Source organism: Miniopterus natalensis, chromosome 14 (assembly GCF_054644295.1).
Source record: "Miniopterus natalensis isolate mMinNat1 chromosome 14, mMinNat1.hap1, whole genome shotgun sequence".
In the NCBI taxonomy this organism is placed as follows: Eukaryota; Metazoa; Chordata; class Mammalia; order Chiroptera; family Miniopteridae; genus Miniopterus; species Miniopterus natalensis.
Window position 1 is genome coordinate 48,387,272 of NC_142094.1, and position 23,082 is coordinate 48,410,353.

General features: G+C 34.8%; 1 protein-coding gene across 1 annotated transcript in view; it reads left to right on the plus strand.

Annotated features, from left to right (window-relative positions):
- The window catches only part of SMC3 (structural maintenance of chromosomes 3), a 28,498-nt gene extending 8,161 nt beyond the window's left edge, over positions 1-20,337 (plus strand). The window contains exons 8-29 of the mRNA XM_016212144.2: positions 1,433-1,550; positions 2,498-2,673; positions 3,191-3,271; positions 3,492-3,656; positions 3,946-4,067; positions 5,081-5,294; positions 6,278-6,381; positions 6,791-6,890; positions 7,295-7,455; positions 7,819-7,960; positions 9,356-9,506; positions 11,626-11,778; positions 12,980-13,131; positions 14,123-14,281; positions 15,093-15,200; positions 15,710-15,818; positions 16,339-16,586; positions 16,674-16,886; positions 17,393-17,584; positions 17,728-17,905; positions 19,242-19,348; positions 19,925-20,337. Coding sequence (XP_016067630.1) covers positions 1,433-1,550; positions 2,498-2,673; positions 3,191-3,271; positions 3,492-3,656; positions 3,946-4,067; positions 5,081-5,294; positions 6,278-6,381; positions 6,791-6,890; positions 7,295-7,455; positions 7,819-7,960; positions 9,356-9,506; positions 11,626-11,778; positions 12,980-13,131; positions 14,123-14,281; positions 15,093-15,200; positions 15,710-15,818; positions 16,339-16,586; positions 16,674-16,886; positions 17,393-17,584; positions 17,728-17,905; positions 19,242-19,348; positions 19,925-19,996 — 3,225 coding nt within the window. The 3' untranslated portion in view covers positions 19,997-20,337. The remainder of the gene's footprint in view (positions 1-1,432; positions 1,551-2,497; positions 2,674-3,190; positions 3,272-3,491; positions 3,657-3,945; positions 4,068-5,080; positions 5,295-6,277; positions 6,382-6,790; positions 6,891-7,294; positions 7,456-7,818; positions 7,961-9,355; positions 9,507-11,625; positions 11,779-12,979; positions 13,132-14,122; positions 14,282-15,092; positions 15,201-15,709; positions 15,819-16,338; positions 16,587-16,673; positions 16,887-17,392; positions 17,585-17,727; positions 17,906-19,241; positions 19,349-19,924) is intronic.
- Positions 20,338-23,082: the final 2,745 nt, after the last annotated feature.

Consider the following 23,082-nt stretch of genomic DNA (forward strand, 5'->3'; position numbering starts at 1 on the left):
TTCTATTTACTTAGCTGATTGCTCTATTTCCTCATATATTTTAAACTATATCTAGGATAATTTGTTTTTCTTAAAATGTACCTGTAATGGCGTTAAATTTTCTATAGTGTTTGTTTGGATTAGGGGGAAATTCTTTATAAATGTCTACTTATACCATATTGGAGGCTTATTTAGATATGTGTTGGAAAGTTAGCATTCAGAAGTGATTAGGAAGAATATGGTGTTTCACCTTTGGGAAATGTGATACCAGAGAACAGGTTTTTGAAAAGATCGTTATATAAGAAATTTTTTTAAAGAAGGCTGGTTTGAAACACCAGTTATCTGAGTCTTCCCTGCATACAACATGGACCCCTTGACATCTTTTTATTTCTCCTCGTGTATTTCATATAACCCATCTGTGACCACGTCATCTACAAAAGCATTGCCTTCACCCCTGCTCTATATGCTTTATTTCTTTATTCTGTTTTGATTTTCTTCATAGCAATTGTATTGTACTTGTGATGGTATGCTTATTTCCTGTCTTTTTCCACTAGAATGTAAGTTCCATGAGGGCAAGACCTTTTCTGTTTTGTTCAGTTCTTTTCCCAGTACCCAGCAGAGTGGCATATATGTTGTAAGCATTCATTAAATATTTTTTAAGTGAGTAAATTTAATGAATGAGCATGCTTACTTGGGGTACCCAATGATAAGGACTTAAAAGGTGATTTTTTTGTTGTATATACTTTTTTTGTTGTATATAGTTTTGACCATTTTTTCTTAGCTCAGCGCTGCTTCTCTTTTATGTAAAAGTGTTAAAGTAACTGTCAGTTGAATTTTTAATGCAGTGATAGCATTTTCTACCTTTATTGCTTAATTTTATTTTGAAGAATATGTAAAACTCATGCTTATTATATAAAGTTGCATGGCAATTAGATTTTACCACTTTGTGTCATGTATTTTGTTTGCCATATATTTGTAAATGAAATATTAAAGATGTTTTTGCTTATTTTATTTAATGCACACTACCCCTGTGAGACAATTGTTTTTATCTATATTTTAAGCATACCATTTTTGTGATACCTTTAATAGTATCATTATAGCTTTTTAAAAACACATAGTGAGTGATGATTTCCCCTTTTAAAAATACTTTGTTTTTTTAGAATGAGTCTCATCTTTTATACCTTATCATATTGACTAAGAAAAAATGGTAGTGGGATATTCTGTCATTTGTAACTTGGAGAGTTTTATCCATAAATTAGACTTATGAATGTATCAATTCTATTTGCATCTTTTGGGATAAATTTCACTTAAGTTTAAGATATGTAGGTGTATGTATGTACTGTATAGATTATATTAGTGAACTCATACTCAGCTTATCATGTGACTACCCTTTCAAGGTAGAGTTCTTAAAGAGCAGTCTGTAGTGCTGTAATTATTTTTCTAAAATTTTTAGATCAACCAGATGGCAACAGCACCAGATTCTCAGAGACTAAAGCTGTTAAGAGAAGTAGCTGGTACTAGAGTATATGATGAACGAAAAGAAGAAAGCATCTCTTTAATGAAAGAAACAGGTAAAATAAATGTGATTCTACCTTATTTCTATTTGTTGTGAATTATTTTTCATTGTGTTATAGTGGAAAGGAGTTATGCCTGTTCTTGGGAGTATATTGTATGATAATTTGCCTATATGTTGAATGGAGATAAAATTAGTTTTAAGCAGTTTAAGGTTTAAGATTTCCAGTAATTTTTTTTTTAATAAAGAATTGTTACTGTGAGGTAATAATGCCTTTTTAGGTCAGCTACTTTGTGCCTCTAGTGTCCTCATCATGGTGTGTGAGGATAACAAATTTGGATGTATTCCTCAAAACAAAGTTGGTCAGGAGCAAGTAAATGTAAAACTTCGAACTTAGACTCATCGTTAGTACATTTATTACGGAAACCCTACTTTGCTTTTCAAGTGCTGTGTCCTGTCATAACTTGGAATCAGACAGTCGTGGATTCAAAACCTGACTAATAATTTAACCGACATTGTCACTTGAGACTTGATCTTTCTGGTCCAAAGCTTCCCCAATTTACAAAGTCCTTTTCATGTTTTGTAGTGGTGAATAGAGAAGCAAAGTAATTAGCATAATTGGAATATAGAATGCATTCAATATGTAGCAGCTGTTGATAATGCTATTATTGTAAAATTGAGAATCAATAACACCAATGATATTAGTAGGTTTTTTGTTTTTTTTAATGTTGTGGGAAGGTGTACTGGCTTTTAAAGGAAGCTTAAACTGAGGCCCTTACCACATGTGTATAAGAACCAGTGTCATTGTGTGTAAGTTTGTTCTCTGTTGCTTTTGATAGTAAAGCATCTTAATTACCATTTTATTATCTTAGATTTGGTTACTCCATAATATCAAATAAATAATGCTATAGTTCTTAAGATTAACTCATGGTATATTTGAGAAGTGATAGTGCATAAAAATTTATTCAACTTCTTCATCCCTCTCCCATTTTTATTTTTTTTAAGAGGGCAAACGGGAAAAAATCAATGAGTTGTTAAAATACATTGAAGAGAGATTACATACCTTAGAGGAAGAAAAGGAAGAACTAGCTCAGTATCAAAAGTGGGATAAAATGAGACGAGCCCTGGAGTATACCATTTATAATCAGGAACTTAACGAGACTCGTGCTAAACTTGATGAGGTAAAATATTTACCTTTGCCACTTAAATTTCGATGAATTTTATTATAATGGACATGTTAAACTCATGCTTTATTTATACTTTTCAATGATTTTTAAATAGAAACTTAAATTTGAAAATTCCTTAATGAATTTATTTATTAACAAATTTTTTCTTTTCGTTTATTCCAAGAAAAATATGTAGGCCCATGTTGTATAGTTAGTAGTTGGGTCTGACAATCAGTTGGTGGTGTCAGACAAACCAGAATGAGAGGAAGCCACCTTTAAAGCTTTATGAATTTTTTCTTAGCTTTTAAAAATGTATTTTGTAATTACTATTGCTGACATTTTGTACAAAAATTTGTTTTAGGGAATTTTTTTATTTAAAGAAAACCACTAATTTTTTTGTAAAATTTTTAAAGTGAATGATTATTTTAGCAGGTATCTAAAAATTTTATTAGATGTTTTGAAATATTAAACAAATACAAAATAAGTTAGAAGTCATAGCTTGTTTATTTTGTGTGTGTGTGTTTTTCCCTAGCTATCTGCTAAGCGAGAAACTAGTGGTGAAAAGTCCAGACAATTAAGAGATGCCCAGCAGGATGCAAGAGATAAAATGGAGGTAAGATTACAAACTACACCTAGGCTAACTCATATTTTTTGACCATAGTAGAACCTTTGTACCAGAATTAGGAATGGTAACGGGGTGTCACTGGGATTGAGTATTGGAAACGCATAGTGCTGAAAGTGTAAATGAAAGAAAAAGAAGGGAGAAAACTAATGGTGTCATAATTCTACTGTTTTAATTGCCTGATTCATTTCTGTTCGAAACTTTTGAATAGGATATTGAGCGCCAAGTTAGAGAACTGAAAACAAAAATTTCAGCTATGAAAGAGGAAAAGGAGCAGCTCAGTGCTGAAAGACAAGAACAAATTAAGCAGAGGACTAAGTTGGAGCTTAAAGCCAAGGATTTACAAGATGAATTGGCAGGCAATAGTGAACAAAGGGTAAGTTAAAATGCTAAAAATGAAAGATATAACTGTTCAGGTGAGTAGGAATTGCAGAACTAAGTCCCTTCTGTGATGGGTGCCCACTTGAATATTTGTTAAAGATTTGGCACATTAAAATGATTGCACTCATGTAGCAACTCAATACTATCTCTTCGTTTCTTTAATTTAAAAATTAGTTCTGTGTTGCAGGATCAGTTTTCTCATGAATTCTTTTTATGCTAGACTTACAAATTAAACAAAAATTTTTAAGCACATTGCATTTTTACTTATCTTGCTTTATTTACAGAAACGCTTATTAAAAGAGAGGCAGAAGCTGCTTGAAAAAATAGAAGAAAAGCAGAAAGAACTTGCAGAAACAGAACCTAAATTCAACAGTGTAAAAGAGAAAGAAGAGCGAGGAATTGCTAGGTCTGGGAATTTTTTCACCAACACCATTACCTTTCTATGTTGTTTTTCTATAGAGCCTAAATACTTATGGGTTAAGAAGGCACAGTACTAAAGGCAAAAGTTGAATGCCCATTACAGAGTAATAGCCAATGTTAAGCAAATACTGTGGGTGGAGCATTATTATACACATATTGCCTATGTTCTTTCTATTCAGAGGCTCTAAGAGATCCACATTATCCCCACTTTAAATTCGACAAACTTTAGGCTCTGTAGGTTAAATAACTTGCCTACGGTAGCATAGCTAGATGTTGTCAGGTCTTTTTAAAACATTCATATGTTTTTTTGTTTTCACCCAAATGACATCTTACCTTATGTTCTGCCACTTTTTTTTTTTTTTTACTCCATATTTTAACACCTAGACATTTTGGTATATATCTGTAGATTGTACTTGCCAGTGTTTGCTGATTTTACAGTTTAGTGCATTATCATATTTATATGCCACTTATATTCATTTCAGTGAATTTTGACTGTTTATGTCCTTTGCCCTTTAAAAATTTTTTTCTTTTGTATAGGGTTGTTTTATGTAATACAGGCATTAATATTTGCTTTATGTGTTTTGAATGTTTTCCCTTGCCTTTTAACTTCTATAGTGTCTTTTATTGTAAGGAGTTCCAGTGTTTATATAGTTAAATGTAGTTGGAGTGAGTGTTTTTTTTTTAAATTTCTGAAAATGGGTTATTGGAACTGTCTAGATTTACCGACTGATGCAAACCTGGAGTGAAGACATTTTCTGTCTGAAATTCTTAGGGTATGGACTATTTTATCTGACTTAAACTGATTTTGAAGTAAAATTGATATTCTATGTTACTAATTCAGGGAGTTTTTTATTAGACAGCAGTTGCTTTTTATATTATCTTTTTTAATGGAATTTTTTAAATGGCTATTTTCTCTATGTACTCTTTTTGTATTGATGGCAGTTAAACTTGCTTAAATCCTGTTCTATTTTTCAATCCATTCTCTTCTATCTTGTATAGATTGGCACAAGCTACCCAGGAAAGAACGGATCTTTATGCAAAGCAGGGTCGAGGAAGCCAGTTTACATCAAAAGAAGAAAGGGATAAGTGGATTAAAAAGGAGCTCAAGTCTTTAGATCAAGCTATTAATGATAAGAAAAGACAGATTGCTGCTATACATAAAGATTTGGAGGATACTGAGGCAAATAAAGAGAAAAATTTGGAGCAGTATAATGTAAGAACCTTTATAGCTCTTTTGTAAAAATCTTTCTAAAGAGATAAATATGTAGTTTTACTTATTTAAGTTTTATTTTTAAGTCTCCATACTCTTAAAATATCCAAGATAGGTACTAATTTAGAAAAGACCAGCACAGTGTAATATTATACATATGGTAGTTCTTTTTTAAATTTTATTTTTATTGATTTTTTTAGAGAGGAAGGAGGAGAGAGAGAAATATCTATCGGCTGCCTTCCTCACATGCCCTGACCAGGGATCTGGCCTGCAACCTGGTTATGTGCTCTGGCTGGGAACTGAACCTGCCACCTTTTGGTGTACGGGACGATGCTCCAACCAGCTGGCCACAACAGCCATTGTGGTGGTTTTTTTAAAAAGATTTTTCTTTTTTATATCAGTAATTTTCCTTGTAGACTGAGTATATTTTGAAATATGTTTTTATGAATTGGTAGTATATACCTTAACTACCCTTAATTTTAACATATACAAATCTAAAACATAACTTTATAGTAATTTTCTGTCAATTTAATAACTTACTGCAGAATGTATTTTTGTCGGTTAAAGCAATGGTGATTTTATAACATTTTCCAAATGAATTAAACATTTACTATGCATGTTTAGCTAGCATTTCCTTAAAAATTGAAGTAGAAGATAAAATCACTTTCGGAGTAAGAAAGATCTAACATTATTTAAAATGAGAAAGGGAGAAAAATGCTTTCTGAAGTCATATGTGTGACTGTATAGTATAGGTGATTAGAGGATGATGGAAGTGAGAAGGGAATGTGTAGGACAGGTGTAGGGTGGGGATGGGGAGTGTGTGTATGTATGCATGCCCAGAAGGAACCCTCATACCCGTGTTTGTTCCTTCTTCCCACTCCTGCTGCCCCTTTCACCCATTCTCTGGCAATAACTGATCTTCCCGTTACTTTGGATTAGCTTGCATGAAATTGGATTTTAAATTTGAATTATTTTTATATCCATAGAAACTGGATCAGGACCTTAATGAAGTCAAAGCTCGAGTAGAAGAACTGGACAGAAAATACTATGAAGTAAAAAACAAGAAAGATGAATTACAAAGTGAAAGAAAGTTAGTATAGACTAAAATATGCCTTCATTTTTTTTTTATTATTAAATATATCCCTATTGACTTCAGAGAGAGAGGAAAGGAGAAGCAGAGAGAGAGATAGAAACATCAGCAATGAGAGAGTCATTGATCGGCTGCCTCCTGCAACCTCCCCCCCCCCCCCCACCCGGGGATTGAGCCTGCAACTCGAGCATGTGCCCTGACCGGAAATCAAACCCCGATCTCCTGGATCCTAGGTTAATGCTCAACTACTGAGCCATTCCCATCCAGGCTATGCCTTCATTGTCTTTGAGAAATACTAGTTACAGACTGTTAAATGGTCTTTAAGTTATAAATTATTCAAATAAGTTGTGTACTGTTAGTGCACCTTAATGCTTTTGAAATTAAAGACATTCTAATTTTTATTGGTTAGTTACTTGTGGAGAGAGGAGAATGCAGAACAGCAAGCACTTGCTGCTAAAAGAGAAGATCTTGAAAAGAAACAGCAACTTCTTAGAGCGGCAACAGGAAAGGTGGGCAGATTCTTTTCATTACCTCAGTTTACATTGAGTCAGTTGCTATCACACAAAAATGTATTAGTTTTCAAGCTGTGGGTCATTGGTTCCAGGAAATAAGAGTAGAGTATAAATCACTTGTCCTATAAGTATGAAATGGTAGGTATTGTTTAAACATGCTATTAATGATAGTACTTTTGATTTTTAGATGAAGGTTTCATTTTTAATGTTAGTGTCATAGAACAGGACCCATAATATAAGTTGTTGCATGTAGTTGACATATTTCCTGGGGACATGTATTGTTGGGGAGGGTGTTTTTAGTTTAATCTCTGGCATATTTTTTAACATAGAGTAAGGGCTTTATTTTTTACCAGCAAGATTCCCATTGGTAACTTATTTTAATGTTTTTCACTTCTAAACAGGCCATTTTAAATGGAATAGACAGCATAAACAAAGTATTAGACCACTTTCGTCGAAAAGGAATAAACCAGCATGTTCAGAATGGCTACCATGGCATAGTGATGAATAACTTCGAATGTGAGCCTGCTTTCTACACGTGTGTGGAAGTCACTGCTGGGAACAGGTGAGATTACTTGTTCGATATCTTGAGTTTTAAAGGAAAGAGAGAATAAGAGTAACCTGAGAAACAACTTTTTGTAGTTTTAGTACAGTATGTCTCCCATTATCTTCTTGTATCCTCAATTACTTATTTAATTTTCTAATTAAATATGTAGGTGCCAAGTGTTTGTTTCTAATGTAGAAGCTAGAACTTTCCCCTTTTTGCCCCTCCCCAGTTTGAATTTTTCTAAGTAGTTCTTCCCATCCCCCATATAAATTGGGTTGCATAGAAAGGAAGTGAATTGTTTAAATGTTTATAACACTTTAAAGTCTAGCGATTAAAAAAAAGTCTAGCAATAAAAATGTGTCTTGTTTTGTTTACATGTAGGTTATTTTATCATATTGTTGATTCAGACGAAGTCAGCACGAAGATTTTGATGGAGTTTAATAAAATGAATCTACCTGGAGAGGTCACTTTTCTGCCCCTTAACAAGTTAGATGTAAGGGATACTGCCTATCCTGAAACTAACGTGAGTTGGTCTCTTAAGGTCTTTTTTTCTTTCAATAAGTTACTTTTCCTCATGTTTAACACTTGCTTAGTGCACAGGTACTGTACATTGGGATCCCTTTGTCTGTGAGATAAATACGACTTCTTCCCCATACAGAATACTTGGTGCTGGGTGGGGATGACAGGTCACAGCTACAACATGAAACAAGATTAGGTAGTTGGAGGAACTGTCATTAAAATGAGTATTTTTAAGTTTTCTGAATATACTTTTTTAAATGGCTTATAAATTAAATTTAAACTATCTAGCAAGATGATAGGCTTGAAAGTATAATGTTGCTTTTGTTACTAGCTGGTATAATTTTAAACGGATTAAATATTTCTCAGACACCATTTTTGGGTAAAAAAAATTGCTTTGAGGTATTGGTTTCAGAATGTTCATGGTAGTAGCATCTATTTTACTGTCCTCTTAAGGTCAGAGCTGAAACCTTATGAGAAAGATCAACAATTTCAGAGGAACAATGAAAATCTTATAAGCTACTCAAAAGGCCCAGCTTTTTTTCCTTTTAGATTTACAAATTATCTCTGAAGTTTTGGGGAGGAGAAATTGAGTCACAATGTGACATGTGAATGAAGCAAGACACAAAAGAATGCATGTAGTGTGGTCGCCTTTACACTACCTGAACAAAACTAAACTTAGATGATAGCACTAGAAATAAGTGCAAGGAAGTGATTATCATAAAAGTTGCAACGGTGGTCACCTGCTGGAGGTAACCACTGTGTGATTAGAAAGGGACACAGTCATGGCTTCTAGATTTCAGCAGTGTCTGTTTCTTGTCCTGCTTGCTAGTTATATTGGTGTTCTCTTTATAATTATTCATTTAAACTTAACATATTGCATTTTTTTATATGTAGGGTTTATATCCTAATTTTAAAATTCTAACAAGGGGGAAATTTTACCTGAAAATACATTTTTCTGACTAAGATAGATATAAAATTAAAGCATTTTGAGGAAATACTATTTGTTTACATTTATTTTGCCCTTCTGTGTGACAGATGTTGTCCTAAGTGTTTCACATATATTAGTTTGTCTAGTCTTAATAACATTATGAGAAAGGTGTTGTTATTACAATTTTATAAATGAAGAAACTTATATAGAGAAGTTAGGCAGCTTTTTCACTCAGCCCTTTATCACTGTGCTCTACTATTGAAAACCTAGATGATTACATGAGCTCAATTTCCAGGCTATTTAAGTGGAATGATTTTTCTAACTTCTTCAGTATTAAAACCAATAGTTTTGAAATATGAAGTCATTTGTGTTTATTTCTGTTTCATAAAGACGTAATTTATAATTCTGCCACCATGCTTTAATTAACTGTAGTGATCTCTCTGCTTGCTGACAAAAAATATTCATTTTTAGGATGCTATTCCTATGATAAGTAAATTGAGGTACAATCCCAGATTTGACAAAGCCTTCAAACATGTGTTTGGAAAAACACTGATTTGTCGTAGCATGGAAGTTTCAACCCAGCTGGCCCGTGCTTTCACTATGGACTGCATTACCCTGGAAGGTTTGTAATGGAATTTATTTGCCATTTTAGTTTTAAGAGTATTTGAAAGTTCATGTCCAATTATTTCTTATTTTTTAAATAGTTGGTTTATGGATCTACACTTTATAGTTAGTTGAAGTCTCTTAAGTATAATCATTTGGCCTATAATAGGGATTCTTAATCTTTTTTGCACCATGGACTCTCTTGTTCTTTGGTGAATGAAGCTTATGGACCCTTTTTCTATGTTTTTAAATGCATAAACCAAAATACTTTGGATCATAAAGAAACCAATTATGTTGGTGTATTGGCATGGTTATTACATTTTAAAAAACATGACATAGTAATTCTTAAAGTATTCAAAAACAAGGTTTAGCAGTGGGTCTAATACATAATTTTGAATCGCTGCTGCATGTAAACATTAGTTTGAAATTTGTGACAAGTGTTATTTGATAGAAAGTACTTGTTATTTCTCTTGGTAACAAAGTCAGAAGTACTGATAATACTACTGTGGTTCTTGTCTCATTTGTTATGGAAGGAATTAATAAATTTCATTTGAGGTTAGCATAAAAATGAAGATGTAATTTTCCCCCTCTCAAGTTAAGGATCTGAATTTTATCTGTGGAATCCAGGTTAAGAACCCCTGATACAGAGGTTCACCTGCCCTCACTTTTTCCCCCCCTCTCTTTATAATTTACGTATTGATGAAAGAGGATAAACCACCCTCCAGCTCTGTCTGTAAATGTATAATTTTTTATTGTTTTGTACCATCTAAGAATAAGTTTTAAAACATTGACACTTGATCTCTAAAAGTTAAGCATGTATTTCCTAAGAACAGGACATTCTCTGTTATAACCATATCATCATTGTTACACCTAAGAAATTTAATATGAACCTAATAAAACCAAAAAAGCATCTATATTCAAATTTTCTCAATTGCCTCAAAGTATTTTTTAAAATTTTAATTAATTAAAGTATAGTTGACATATAATACTATATTAGTTTCCGGTGTACAACATAGTGATTGGACATTTATATACTTATGAAGTGATTACCATATTCAAAATATTTTTCTACCCAGGATCCAAATCAGGGATGCAGGCAGTGTCTTCCCTTTAGATTCTTTCTATATAGGATAGTGTCTCCTTCTCCTTCTTACCCCCAGAAACTGACTTTCTCAAAGAATGTCCCACTCGCTGGGTTTGTCTTCTTGCTTCCTCATTAGATTCAGGTTAAAAATTCTTGGCATAAGTGATATGTAGATATTGTATCACATAATGTGTCCCACTGTTAGTGATGCTAAGGTTGATGCTAGCAAATCTCTCAGTTGTAAACCTTTTCCCTTTTGTAATTAATGTTATGTGGGAATGTCCTTTGAGAATACTGAATATCATGTTCCCCCACCACTTTTTAAAAAAAGCTATGCTTTTGATTTTAGAGAGAGAGGAAGGGAGAGGGATAGAAAGATAGAAACATGGATGAGAGAAACATCTATCAGCTGCCTCCTGCACGCTCCCTACTGGGGATTGAGCGGGCAACCCAGACATATGCCCTGACTGGGAATCGAACCAGCAACCTCTTGGTTCATGGGATGATGCTCACCTACTGAGCCACACCAGCCAGGTCCCCCACCACTTATTTACCAATGATTTAGCATCCTTTGCTGATCCTTGCCTGATTCAGTTAATACACTGGGGTTTCAAAGTGGTTACTCATAGTGCTTCTGTATTTATTAGCTGTCGCTATTAGCTGTTGCTCTTCTGTAAAGAAAGCCCTTTCAAGCATCACTGTGGTTGATGGATTCTTTTTTTACTCAGTGTGTTACTACATTGTCACCATTTTTTATCAAATTTTCCCAAATATGGCCAGTGGGAATTCCAAGCTAGTTCTGTGTCCTACTCACATTCTCCATTATTCTTGAGCACTTTCTTCTCTTTGGTAGATGCTCAGGCTCACCGAGAAGGTACAGTTTTAAATGGAAATTTTAATATTGGAAAGCAAAATTTTTTCAGAGTAGCCTAAATTCTTTTTAATTCTCATTAAATAAGTAAAGCCTTTAGATTAGTTGTTTGATTATAAGTCAGTATACCATTGAGTAAAGTTGTTATAAAGAATTACTACCTTTCTTATGTTTTGTTTATAGGTGACCAAGTTAGTCATCGGGGTGCTCTAACTGGAGGTTATTATGACACAAGGAAGTCTAGACTTGAATTACAAAAAGATGTTAGAAAAGCAGAAGAAGAACTAGGTGAGCTTGAAGCAAAGCTCAATGAAAACCTGCGCAGAAATATTGAAAATATCTTTTTGTCTTGTGTTACTGTGGAGAAAGAACTGCATTTTGGTTAGAATATATGATCTTTTGCATGTTAGATGTGTCTTCTCATATACAGAGAAAAAATTCCATGTGTTTTACTTTGACTTTGAGCACAGAAGCTTATATTGTTTCTCTCTAACTCCTGAAGACGGGCGAACTACAGTAACAGCTATTTTAGTTAGCATTGATCCTTTACTTTGCTGTCAAATAGCTAATAGTAGTGAGTCTACTTCTAAGAAAAGAACTCAAACAGTACAATTTAAGGTTATAAGGGAACTGAGGAAGATTAGTCAGAAAATTGTAGAAGGAAAACCATGATGGTGTTTCACGGAAGAAGGTGAGGTGGGGGTATCAGAAATGCTACATACTCCATAGAAGTTTAATATGTAAGGGTTGAAAATGTCTATTAGATTTTACTATCTTGAGGTCATTTGGTTCAGATTTAGTATTAGTGGAGGAAATGGCTATCAAAATCCGTAAAAATGGTGTTCCATTAAGAGTGGCTAGTTCAGCGTACACATGCACACACACCCTCCAACACACCTATACTTTTCTTCCCTCCCAGGTGTGCATCTCTAAAATATATTTTTATTGATTTTTAGAGTGAGAGGAAGGGAGAGAGAAACTTCAATATAAGAGAAACATCAATGAGTTGACTCCCGCACATACCCTGACCAGGGATCAAACCCAAAACCTGGGCATGTGTCCTGACCCAGAATTGAACTGGCGACCTTTTGGTGCATGGGATGATGCCCAACCAACAGCCACACTGGCCAGGGCTCAGATGTGCATCTCCTAAAGTCTAAGGGTCCCCATGAGACGTAAAACCAGGGGAGCAATGGGCAACAGCACTTGGTTCCAGGCTAACTCCCTGAACCTGTCTCCAAGGCCCCCTTTTCTCTTGGCTTTTCAGTGAGCTAACAGCAGCCCCACTTTGGCTCACTCCTGTCACTGTGACTAACTTTTCAGTGAGTCCAAACAGTCCCACGTGACTCACTTCCCTATAACATTTCTAGAGAGCCATTTAATTTAACATTTGTTATGGTCCATAAATTTGAGGAAATAACTTTTACTTAAGGGTAAAGAAAAGGAAGGGGATACAAAATGTGTTTGTAAGAACTGGAGAGTTTAGAACATAAGATGTATTTACAACTTGGAGAAAATTTTCCTTAGCCTTGTATATGGATTAATAATGAAATTGACCAGTTGATGAACCAAATGCAGCAGATAGAGACCCAGCAAAGGAAATTTAAAGCCTCTCGAGATAGCATATTATCAGAAATGAAGATGCTAAAAGAGAAGAGGCAGCAGTCAGAAAAAACCTTTATGCCGAAGGTTCGTAAGTATGCCTTTTTTTTATAGATGTTTTAATTATATAGAATTGGGTGGACCATGTTATACAGGTTATCCTTGGATTTCATGTGTTCCATTTTTGTTTAGCCCCATGCTTTTTTGGATATCTCCATTTATTATACCACACTTATACCCAAGGGTACCCACAGTCTCCTTTTGTAGCCCACATTCAGACTTTTCAACTTCATTAAATAGTCATTTTTGAACTGTGGCATAATAGTACTATCTGATAGTAATTTGTCAGTAACCATTTTTGTCTGTAAAGTACTACTTATAGAGTTTATTTTATTTGCATTTTCTTCACAGTATTAAAATGAGTAGAAGGCAAACTTACTGCTATTACAAGTGATAATACATATTGGTCTTATAAATGTGAAGCCGTTTGATAAAACTTAATTGGTACGTCAGTAGTACTAAAACAACAGTTTTGTTTTGTTTTAAATATATCTTTATTAATTTCAGAGAGAGGACAGGAGAGAGAGAAACATCAGTGATGAGAGCCATCATTGATCGGCTGCCTCCTGCAGGCCCCTCCACTGGGGATCAAGCCCAAAACTTAGGCATGTGCCCTGACCAGGAATCGAACCACGGTCTCCTGGATCCTAGGTTGATGCTTAACCGCTGAGCCACGCTTGGCCAGGCTGTTTTGTTTTTGTTGTTTTCCTAAAAATTGCCCACAGTTATTTTACCCTAATATATTTTAGTAACTATTTTTGGTTCTTACGAATATGTATGAAGATTTTTATATAGTTTGATCATGGGATATGATATTCTACACAGCCCCATAGTATTGCATCAAGAATATTGTTGCTGCATTGTTCTAATTATCAAGTTTAATGGATACCTAATAGTTGAGTTTATATAATTGTTTAGCTCACTTTAATATCAAATATAGATTGTTACCAATTTTTTACTGTTATAAGTGATACAGTCACTAATACCTTTACTAATAAGAGAATAATCTGTCTTATAGCAACGAAGCTTACAAAGTTTGGAGGCAAGTTTGCATGCTATGGAGTCCACCAGAGAGTCATTGAAAGCAGAACTGGGAACTGATTTGCTTTCTCAACTTAGTCTGGAAGATCAGAAGAGAGTAGATGCACTGAATGATGAAATTCGTCAACTTCAGCAGGCAAGTACAATTGATAGGAACAAAAATATTGTTGATAACTGGCTACGGTGAAAGTGTCTTTCTTGTTAATAAAAAAATGCAAAAAGATTATTGAGAAAATGTAAAAATGACACTTGGACTTATAATATCCATAAGAGTAAATAAAATAAGATTTTAGTAAGTTTTTCTAAGCCATTCTGTATATGTTAGAGTTATACAAGAAATTTTCAGTTTATTCTGTCTTACTCAATGAACATTTATCATTAGTAAGGTTGGGTTTATTAGCTTTGCTGTGTTTATTGATCTGACCACCTTTACATATTTAATATTATTTTGATTAAACATTTTAATAACATTATTGAAACAGATGAAACAACACTAAGTCCAAAAAATGAAAAGCCTGTGTTGCTCAGTGGTTGAGTGTCAACCCATGAACCCAGAGTTCACCAGTTTGACTCCAGGTCAGGGCACAGGCCTGGGTTGCAGGCTTGTCCCTGCCAGGGTGTGGAGGACTCAGCCAGTCCATGTTTCTCTCTGATGTTCCTGTCTCTGTCCTTCTCTTTGCCCCTCTCTCTAAAATCAATAAAAACATTTAAAAAAATGAAAAACAGGAAAAAAACTATTTTTGGTAGCATGCTTATAAAAAGAACCAGGTACAAAAACTTAGCATTCTGAAGAGAGAAAATGAAGAAAATATAGGGCTTTCTGGAAGGATATAAAATTCCATTTCACCTCATTTGAACACAAGTAATGGAGAGGACAGCAAATTAACAGCATTCCTGTGTGTGAAATGTACATGCTTACCTAGACAAATGATTTTCTTTTCTTTTAGGAAAACAGACAGTTGCTGAATGAAAGAATTAAATTAGAAGGCATTATTACTCGAGTAGAGACTTACCTCAATGAGAATTTGAGAAAACGCTTGGACCAAGTAGAGCAGGTATGTTCTCTTGTGGGAGTTCCTTGATGATCATAACCATTTGAAAGTGCATATAAGAGTCTCTCATTGAGAGCATGGACTTTGGGGACGGAAAGACCTGCAGTCTGGCCACCTGCCTTGAGTTGGAGTCCTAGCACTGCCACCTGGTGTATGATTTGGCTAAGTCATTTAATATTTCTAAGCGTCAGGTTCTTCCTGTGTAAAGTAAGCAAATAGTAATAATGTTTTGTATGATTATCCTGGCACCTATCTAGGTACTCAGCAAAAGTTGTTAATATTTTATCAGTAGTACGCAGATGCTGAGAAAATTTTTAGTAATTATATTAATACTTTTTCCCCTCTGTAATGGTACTTTAAGTATTTGCAATTATATGAAGTATATTTTTTTGTTTTCTTGAATGCTTGTGCAAACATAGCAGCTATAGAAACTTGGTAGTCACAATATTTTGAAACTAACAAAATTCATATTTTGTGGCTTAATGCTCATAGTTAGTCCTTTTGTATTGCAGGAACTGAATGAACTGAGGGAGACAGAAGGGGGTACTGTTCTCACTGCTACAACGTCAGAACTGGAAGCCATCAATAAAAGAGTAAAAGATACTATGGCACGATCAGAAGGTGAATTATTATTTAGTAAATTTTTTTTTAGGTATTTAGTTAAATTTAGTTTATTCATTTTATAACATTGTCTACTACAAAACGAAATATCCAAATAGGCAAAAGCATCTAGTAATGATTGTGTGTTTTCCATCATCATAAACTATAGTGAACAGAGTTTAGGGTATTGATTATAAATACTAATCTTTGTTTCATTGAAATGTTTGAGACTAAATTATTAATTTTGTTGAGAAAAGTATGAAATAGCTGAATCAAGTCTCTTGTCACCTAGTTTCTGAGAAAATTATTTTTTTAGTTTTTTATAAACATAAACATTGAATAATAAAAACTATACTTGTGATTCTCACGTAAACTCCTAATTTTGTCCTTAATTGTTTTATGACTTTTCACAGTAAAATTTAAACACTGAAAAAGCCTATTTATTTTGATAGTTTTGACCATTAATATAAAATCTTTGGTCAAATAACGCTGGCTATAAAATAGGTACTATGGCCTAATTTGTTTTTTTACCCCATTTTAGACTTGGACAATTCTATTGATAAAACAGAAGCTGGAATTAAGGAACTTCAGAAGAGTATGGAGCGCTGGAAAAATATGGAAAAAGAACACATGGATGCTATAAATCATGATACTAAAGAACTAGAAAAGATGACAAATCGACAAGGCATGCTGCTGAAGAAGAAAGAAGAGTGTATGAAGAAAATTCGAGAACTTGGATCACTTCCTCAGGAAGCATTTGAAAAATACCAAACTCTGAGCCTCAAACAGGTAAATCTTGTCGGTTTTAAATTTGAAATCTCATTGCAAATTTTCCTGTATGTGAATTTATGCGTACCTTTTTTTCCCTCCTTACAGTTGTTTCGAAAACTTGAACAGTGCAACACAGAATTGAAGAAGTATAGCCATGTTAACAAAAAAGCTTTAGATCAGTTTGTAAATTTCTCTGAGCAAAAAGAAAAGTTAATAAAGCGACAAGAAGAATTGGATAGGGGCTACAAATCAATCATGGAGCTGATGAATGTACTTGAACTTCGAAAATATGAAGCTATTCAGTTAACTTTTAAACAGGTATGTGTTTTTTTGTAGTAAATACACAAGACAAAAGCTTCAGCTAGCATTCAGTTCATTGTTCAGTTTATAAAGATTTTAAACCTTTTTTCCACTGGATCTAATACATGTGAATAAATACGGCATATAAGTTGCTAACATAGTAACTAGAGTGTTTTACACAGTTCTTAAAAGGATTCAATCTGTTATTCTTGTTCTTAAAAAACAAACTTCTGACCCAGACCAGGTAGCTCAGTTGGTTAGAGCATCGTTCCCACATGCCCAGGATGCATAAATCAATGGAATGACAGTCAACATTTTTCTCTCCCTCTTTCTTTCTTGCCCTTTCCCCCTCCCTCTCTTTCCTCTCTCTCTCAAAATAATAATTAAAATACATATTTAAAAAAATACTTCTGATTGCTTTTAAATACTTTTCTTTGTTTTAAGTAATAACGTATAATTCCATCTAAGCAAAATTTATATTCAAATTGACACCCAACCTTATCTATCTATTTATTTATTTTAAGGTATCCAAGAACTTCAGTGAAGTATTCCAGAAGCTGGTACCTGGTGGCAAAGCTACGTTGGTGATGAAGAAAGGAGACGTGGAGGGCAGTCAGTCTCAGGATGAAGGCGAAGGGAGTGGTGAAAGCGAGAGGGGTTCTGGGTCACAGAGTAGTGTCCCATCAGTGGACCAGTTCACTGGAGTTGGAATTAGGGTAAATACCTTTTCACCCAGTTTTCCTCATTGATTATCTCAGTAGAATTTGTAGAATAGTTGGCATATCTTAATTGATCCAATTTAATTTGAAGAGGTGATTGTGACTATCCCTTTAGGATATTGACTCAAATGTTTTCTTAGGTGTCATTTACAGGAAAACAAGGTGAAATGCGAGAAATGCAGCAGCTTTCAGGTGGACAGAAATCCTTGGTAGCTCTTGCTCTGATTTTTGCCATTCAGAAATGTGACCCAGCCCCTTTTTACTTGTTTGATGAGATTGACCAGGCTCTGGATGCTCAGCACAGAAAGGCTGTGTCAGGTACAGTTTTGGTTTTGTACTTAACAATGAGAAGGTGCTTTAAAATGATAGCTTACCTCTTTTATAGTGATTTCTCGTTGCCTGAGATATTTGGGGTTTCTAGACAGGATATGTATTTAGTAAAGAAAACTTCTCTCTTAATAGGTTTTAAAATTTTTAGTATTAGACTGCTTTGCAAAGTTTAGCTCTGTGAGAAAGATAGAATTCTTTGAATCAATTGGAAATACTGCTGCCGTAGCCTCTGTGGCTCAGTTGATTGGAGTGTTGTCCCATACACCAAAAGGCGGTAGATTCAGTTCCCAGTCAGGGCACATACCTAGGTTGTAGTTCAATCTCCAGTCTTGGGGTGCATGTGCGAAGCATCCGATTGATGTCTGTGTGTGTGTGTATGTCTCTTTCTCTTCCACCCCTTCTCTAACAGTCAATAAAAAAGAAAATCCTACTTTAGTTAAACTTTTGTGTAGAAGTCTCTCATTTTAAAACTTATATTTCAGTATTTGAGTAGTAACGGCCATAAACAATGTTGATTCTCTGTTTAAAGAATCTGTATTTGATCTTTAGTAAGTTCAAAAGGCCTTTGGGAAGCCCTGGCCATCTAGCTCCATTGGTTAGAGCTTTGGCCTGATGCCCCAGGGTTGCCGGTTTGATTCCTGGTCAGGGCACATACCAGAGAACCAGTGAGTGCATGCATGAGTGGAACAACAAAGTGATGTTTCTCTCTCTCTCTCTCTCTCTCAAAAAAAATCAACATAAATTTAAAGAAACAACAACAACCCAGCCCAGCCAGCGTGGCTCAGTGGTTGAGCATCAACCTAGGATCCAGGAGATAGAGGTTCGATTCCCAGTCAGGGCACATACCCGGGTTGCAGACTTGATCCCCAGCAGGGGGTGTGGAGGCAGCTGATCAATGACCCTCTCTCATTATTGATGTTTCTATCTCCCTCCCTCTCCCTTCCTCTCTGTGAAATCAATAAAAACATATTTTTAAAAACCCAATAAGGTCAATTAAAAAAAAAAAGATCTTTGGGAGGGGTAGCAGAGGAAAGGTTGTTTTTGTTTTTTATGTGAGAAAATATCTTGCTCTCACATTATTTCTAATGCTGTGTTAGAAGTTGCTGCTGCTTTATATTCTGTAACTTTTAAGATATTGGGGTTAAAGATTTCTAATTTTAAAAATTAAGGTGATAATTTTTGTAGATATATATACATGAAAAGTAGAGTCACAGGCTGTTTTGAATTTTAAGTAAGAGTAAATGTTACTTTTCAAATTTTAAGATCTGAGAAAAGGGTCTTATTAAATTACTAAAACTACTTTTTTTTTTTTTTTTTTTAACAGATATGATTATGGAACTTGCTGTACATGCTCAATTTATTACAACTACATTTAGGCCTGAACTGCTTGAGTCAGCTGATAAATTCTATGGTGTAAAGTTCAGAAATAAGGTAATACTTTTACATGAAATTTAAGTTCATGTAATATTTAATCCATTATATTTGTTGAATTTTTATTTTGTGTTACGTAAGTCATGAAAGAATTTAGAAAATTGTTGCTTATCTGATGATGTCTTGGTAAAGAAAAAGCTTTTACTTCAAATACCTATGAGGTTTAGCAGGTTTTTTGTGGCATTCATTGCACTGATTTTATGTTCATTGGCATCAAGAGACAGTATCTTCCAATCTCGTCTGTTTGGTGCTTACTTAATGAAGTCTTTAGCAGTTATGTACATTGTCTTATATTTGGCTGGACCACACAATTTTTCTTCGTGTTTTGAGCTTTAAATTTAGGCATAAGTACTTGTCCATGTCTTCAGAGCTTTAAAAGGCAGAATATTTTTAAACTTACACGTTGAAGAAACACCATTATAAATGTCTAATCAGTCAGTGCTTTAGAATCATTTGACTTGATATGTAAAATTTATAGGTGGTAGGCTGTATGTTTTAACTATGATCCTCTACAGTGGGAACACCGATACAGTTCTTTAGATTTAACAGATTTTATTTTTGACATTTTTTCTTCAGGTTAGTCATATCGATGTGATCACAGCAGAGATGGCCAAAGACTTTGTAGAAGATGATACCACTCATGGTTAATTGGAAACTATTGCCCACTGGTTTGGAAGATGTGTATACTATTATGATTCTCATACCCAGGAACTGTACATTTAAACCTAAATATCTGGTCATTAATAGTTTTCAGACTTAGAGCACACACAGTCCTTTTATATTTCTGTCATTGTATTTTATAAGATACTCTGTAATGTTACATTTCTATGTATAGTTTAAGGATTTTATTTCCCACACAACTTTTTGTAAAGTGTCCTGTTCCTGTTTTAAATCTTTTGAAACATACTAAATATCGTCTCCTAATTATTTTATCAATGATATTGCCTCTTTTTTTATAGCTTCAATTAAAAAGTTGGTTTTATGACTAATTTTGTGTTTTATGTGGTTTTTCATTTATAGTTGTACAATTAAAAACAAACTTTTCTTAAATCTCTGTTTTATTTTGCCTAAGAAAAGGTCTGCCTTCACCTAAAAGATTTTAGAAATACGGTTTTGTATTCTGTTGAATTACATCGGTGGCTCCCAATCCTGGCTGCATGCTTAAATCCATGGGGGAAGCTTGTAAGAATTGTGGGAGAGTCTGTCCGTATACCAATTGGATCAAAATCTTCAGGGGATGGTGTCCTGGTCGTTGTTAATTCTAAGTTGCCCCAGGTGCTTCTGACTCAATGAGGGTTAGAGCCCCTGGCTTAAACTCAATATAATAGTCCTTTAAAATTTTTTAACATAAGTTAGCAATGTATTTAATTGAATTTGGAAGGTGGTTTTAAGAGTGACTGGGAACAGTACAGCCAAAAAATTGAGCCATAAAATTTCCTTGTTTTTCTGGATAAGTAAATACAGGGTATCCCCCCCAAAAATGTATATGCACTTTGATTATAAAGTCAGGATATATAAAATACGGTTTATTTAAAAATTTTAAAAGAGTCTACAGAAATGAATGATTTTGTTGTCAATGCCTATTTTCAAACTGATGACCACTCTGGCCCAGGCACTGCTGATAACTCGAAGCAATGAATGGAATCGCAAACATCAAGAGTCATTTTGTTTGGTGTTTATGTGCCCTCAATTCGTCAGCTGTTGCTGGTTTTGTCCTGTAAGCTTTATCTTTATCCCCATAAAAAAAGGTCTAGTGGCACTTTTGGATAAATTTTTTTAATTCAAAGCTTAGTCTGGCTTCATCCATTATTTTAAATCAGTTAAACCTAAAAAGGAGTGAAAATTAAGTGAGTTACCTATCAGCTGTTAAAAGTGTGTATGCATTTTTTTGGGATACCCTATAGTGTGGGAAAACATTGTTATTGAAACATTGTTTTCTTTCTCAGATGAGGTCTTTGTTTTTTGTTTTAAAATTGTTTTATTGAGCTCTCTTCCCGTAAGTGGACCTGAGGTAACTTCTGAAAATGGTTCACTTCACCCAGAAAACCCCACAAAACCATGCAAATCATTCAAGGTCTTCATGTTCACTTTTAAGAACATTCATGAAACTGCCCAGGCCATCAAGGGTATGCATATCCAAAGAGCCACCAGGTATCTGAAGGATGTCACTTTACAGAAGCAATATGTGCCATTCCTTCATTACAATGGTGGAGTTGGTAGGTATGCCAAGGCCAAATGGGGCTGGATGCAGGGTTGGTGGCCCAAAAACTACTGAATTTTTGCTGCACATGCTTAAAAATGCAGAGAGCAATGCTGAACTTAAGAGTTTAGATGTAGATTCCCTGGTCACTGAGCACACCCAGGTGACCAAAGCTCCCAAGATGTACAGAACTTACAGAGCTCATGGGCAGATTAACCCACACATGAACTCTCCTGCCACATTAAGATGATCCTTCCTGAGAAAGAGCAGAAACCCTGGCCGGGTAGCTCAGTTGGTTAGAGCATTGGCTTTGATACCTCGGGGTTGCGGGTTCAATCCCCAGTTGGCACATACAAGAAGCAACCAGTGAATGCAAAAGTGAGTGGAGCAACAAGTCATTGTTTCCTCTCCTCTCTCTAAAATCTGTCAATAAGTAAAAAATTTTAAATAGCTTTAATGAAAAAAAGACAAAGAGCAGATTGTTCCTAAACCAGAAGAGGTTGCACAGAAGAAAAGGGTGAAACCGAAGAGAGAAAAACTTATGGCCCCGGAATAAACTCAGCCTAAAATAACTGCTAATAAAAGGTAAGCGGAGTGTTGGTTGTCTTTATTAATAAATACACTTCAAGTGTCCTTACAAGGTGGCTCAAACAAGTTTCTCCGGGTTAGAATGAAAAGTTAGATGATTCTGTTAAAAAAATAAATTGCTTTGCTGAGTTAATTCACACACCATAAAAAACACCCATTAAAATTGTGCAATTCAGTGCTTGTGCTTTTAAATATATTCACAGAATTGTGCAACCATTTCTACAGTCTTAGTGTCAGAACATTTGTGTTACCCCACGAAGAAACCCTGTAGCTGTCAGCAGTCACTACATCTCCCTGTCGCCTCATTCCCTGGCGACCACAGGTCCACTTCCTGTTTCCTAGTGTGGATTTGCCGGGTCTGGACATTTCGTTTAAGCGGAATCATACACCATGGAGAATCTGAGACTGGTTTCTTTCTCTTAGTGTGTTCTCAAGGTTCATTCATGTTGTGGCGCTGATGGTACCTCACCCGTTGCTAATACCCTGTTGTATGAACATACACCGCGGCTTGCTTATCCACCCATGAGGTGACTGGGTTGTCCCCACCGTTTGGGTATTATAGATGCTGCTTCGAACATTCGTGAACAAGTTTCTGTGTGGATACATGTTTTCATTTGGTGGGGGCACACGCCTAGGGTTATAACTGGGTCATATGGTAACTCTGTTTAACATTTTGGGGAACTGCCAGACTTTCCCAAAGGAGCTGCATCATTTTACATTTCCACCAGTAATATATGACAGTTAGGACTTTTCCACATTCTCACCAACACGTGTTAGTCTTGTTTTGTTCTAGCCATTCTGAGTGGTATCTCATTGTGGTTTTAATTTGCATTTTCCCCATAGCTAATGATGGTAAGCACCTTTTTGTGTGTTTATTGGTCATTTGTATATCTCATTTGGTGAGATGTCTATTCAAACATTTTGCCCATGTTTAAATTCTATTATT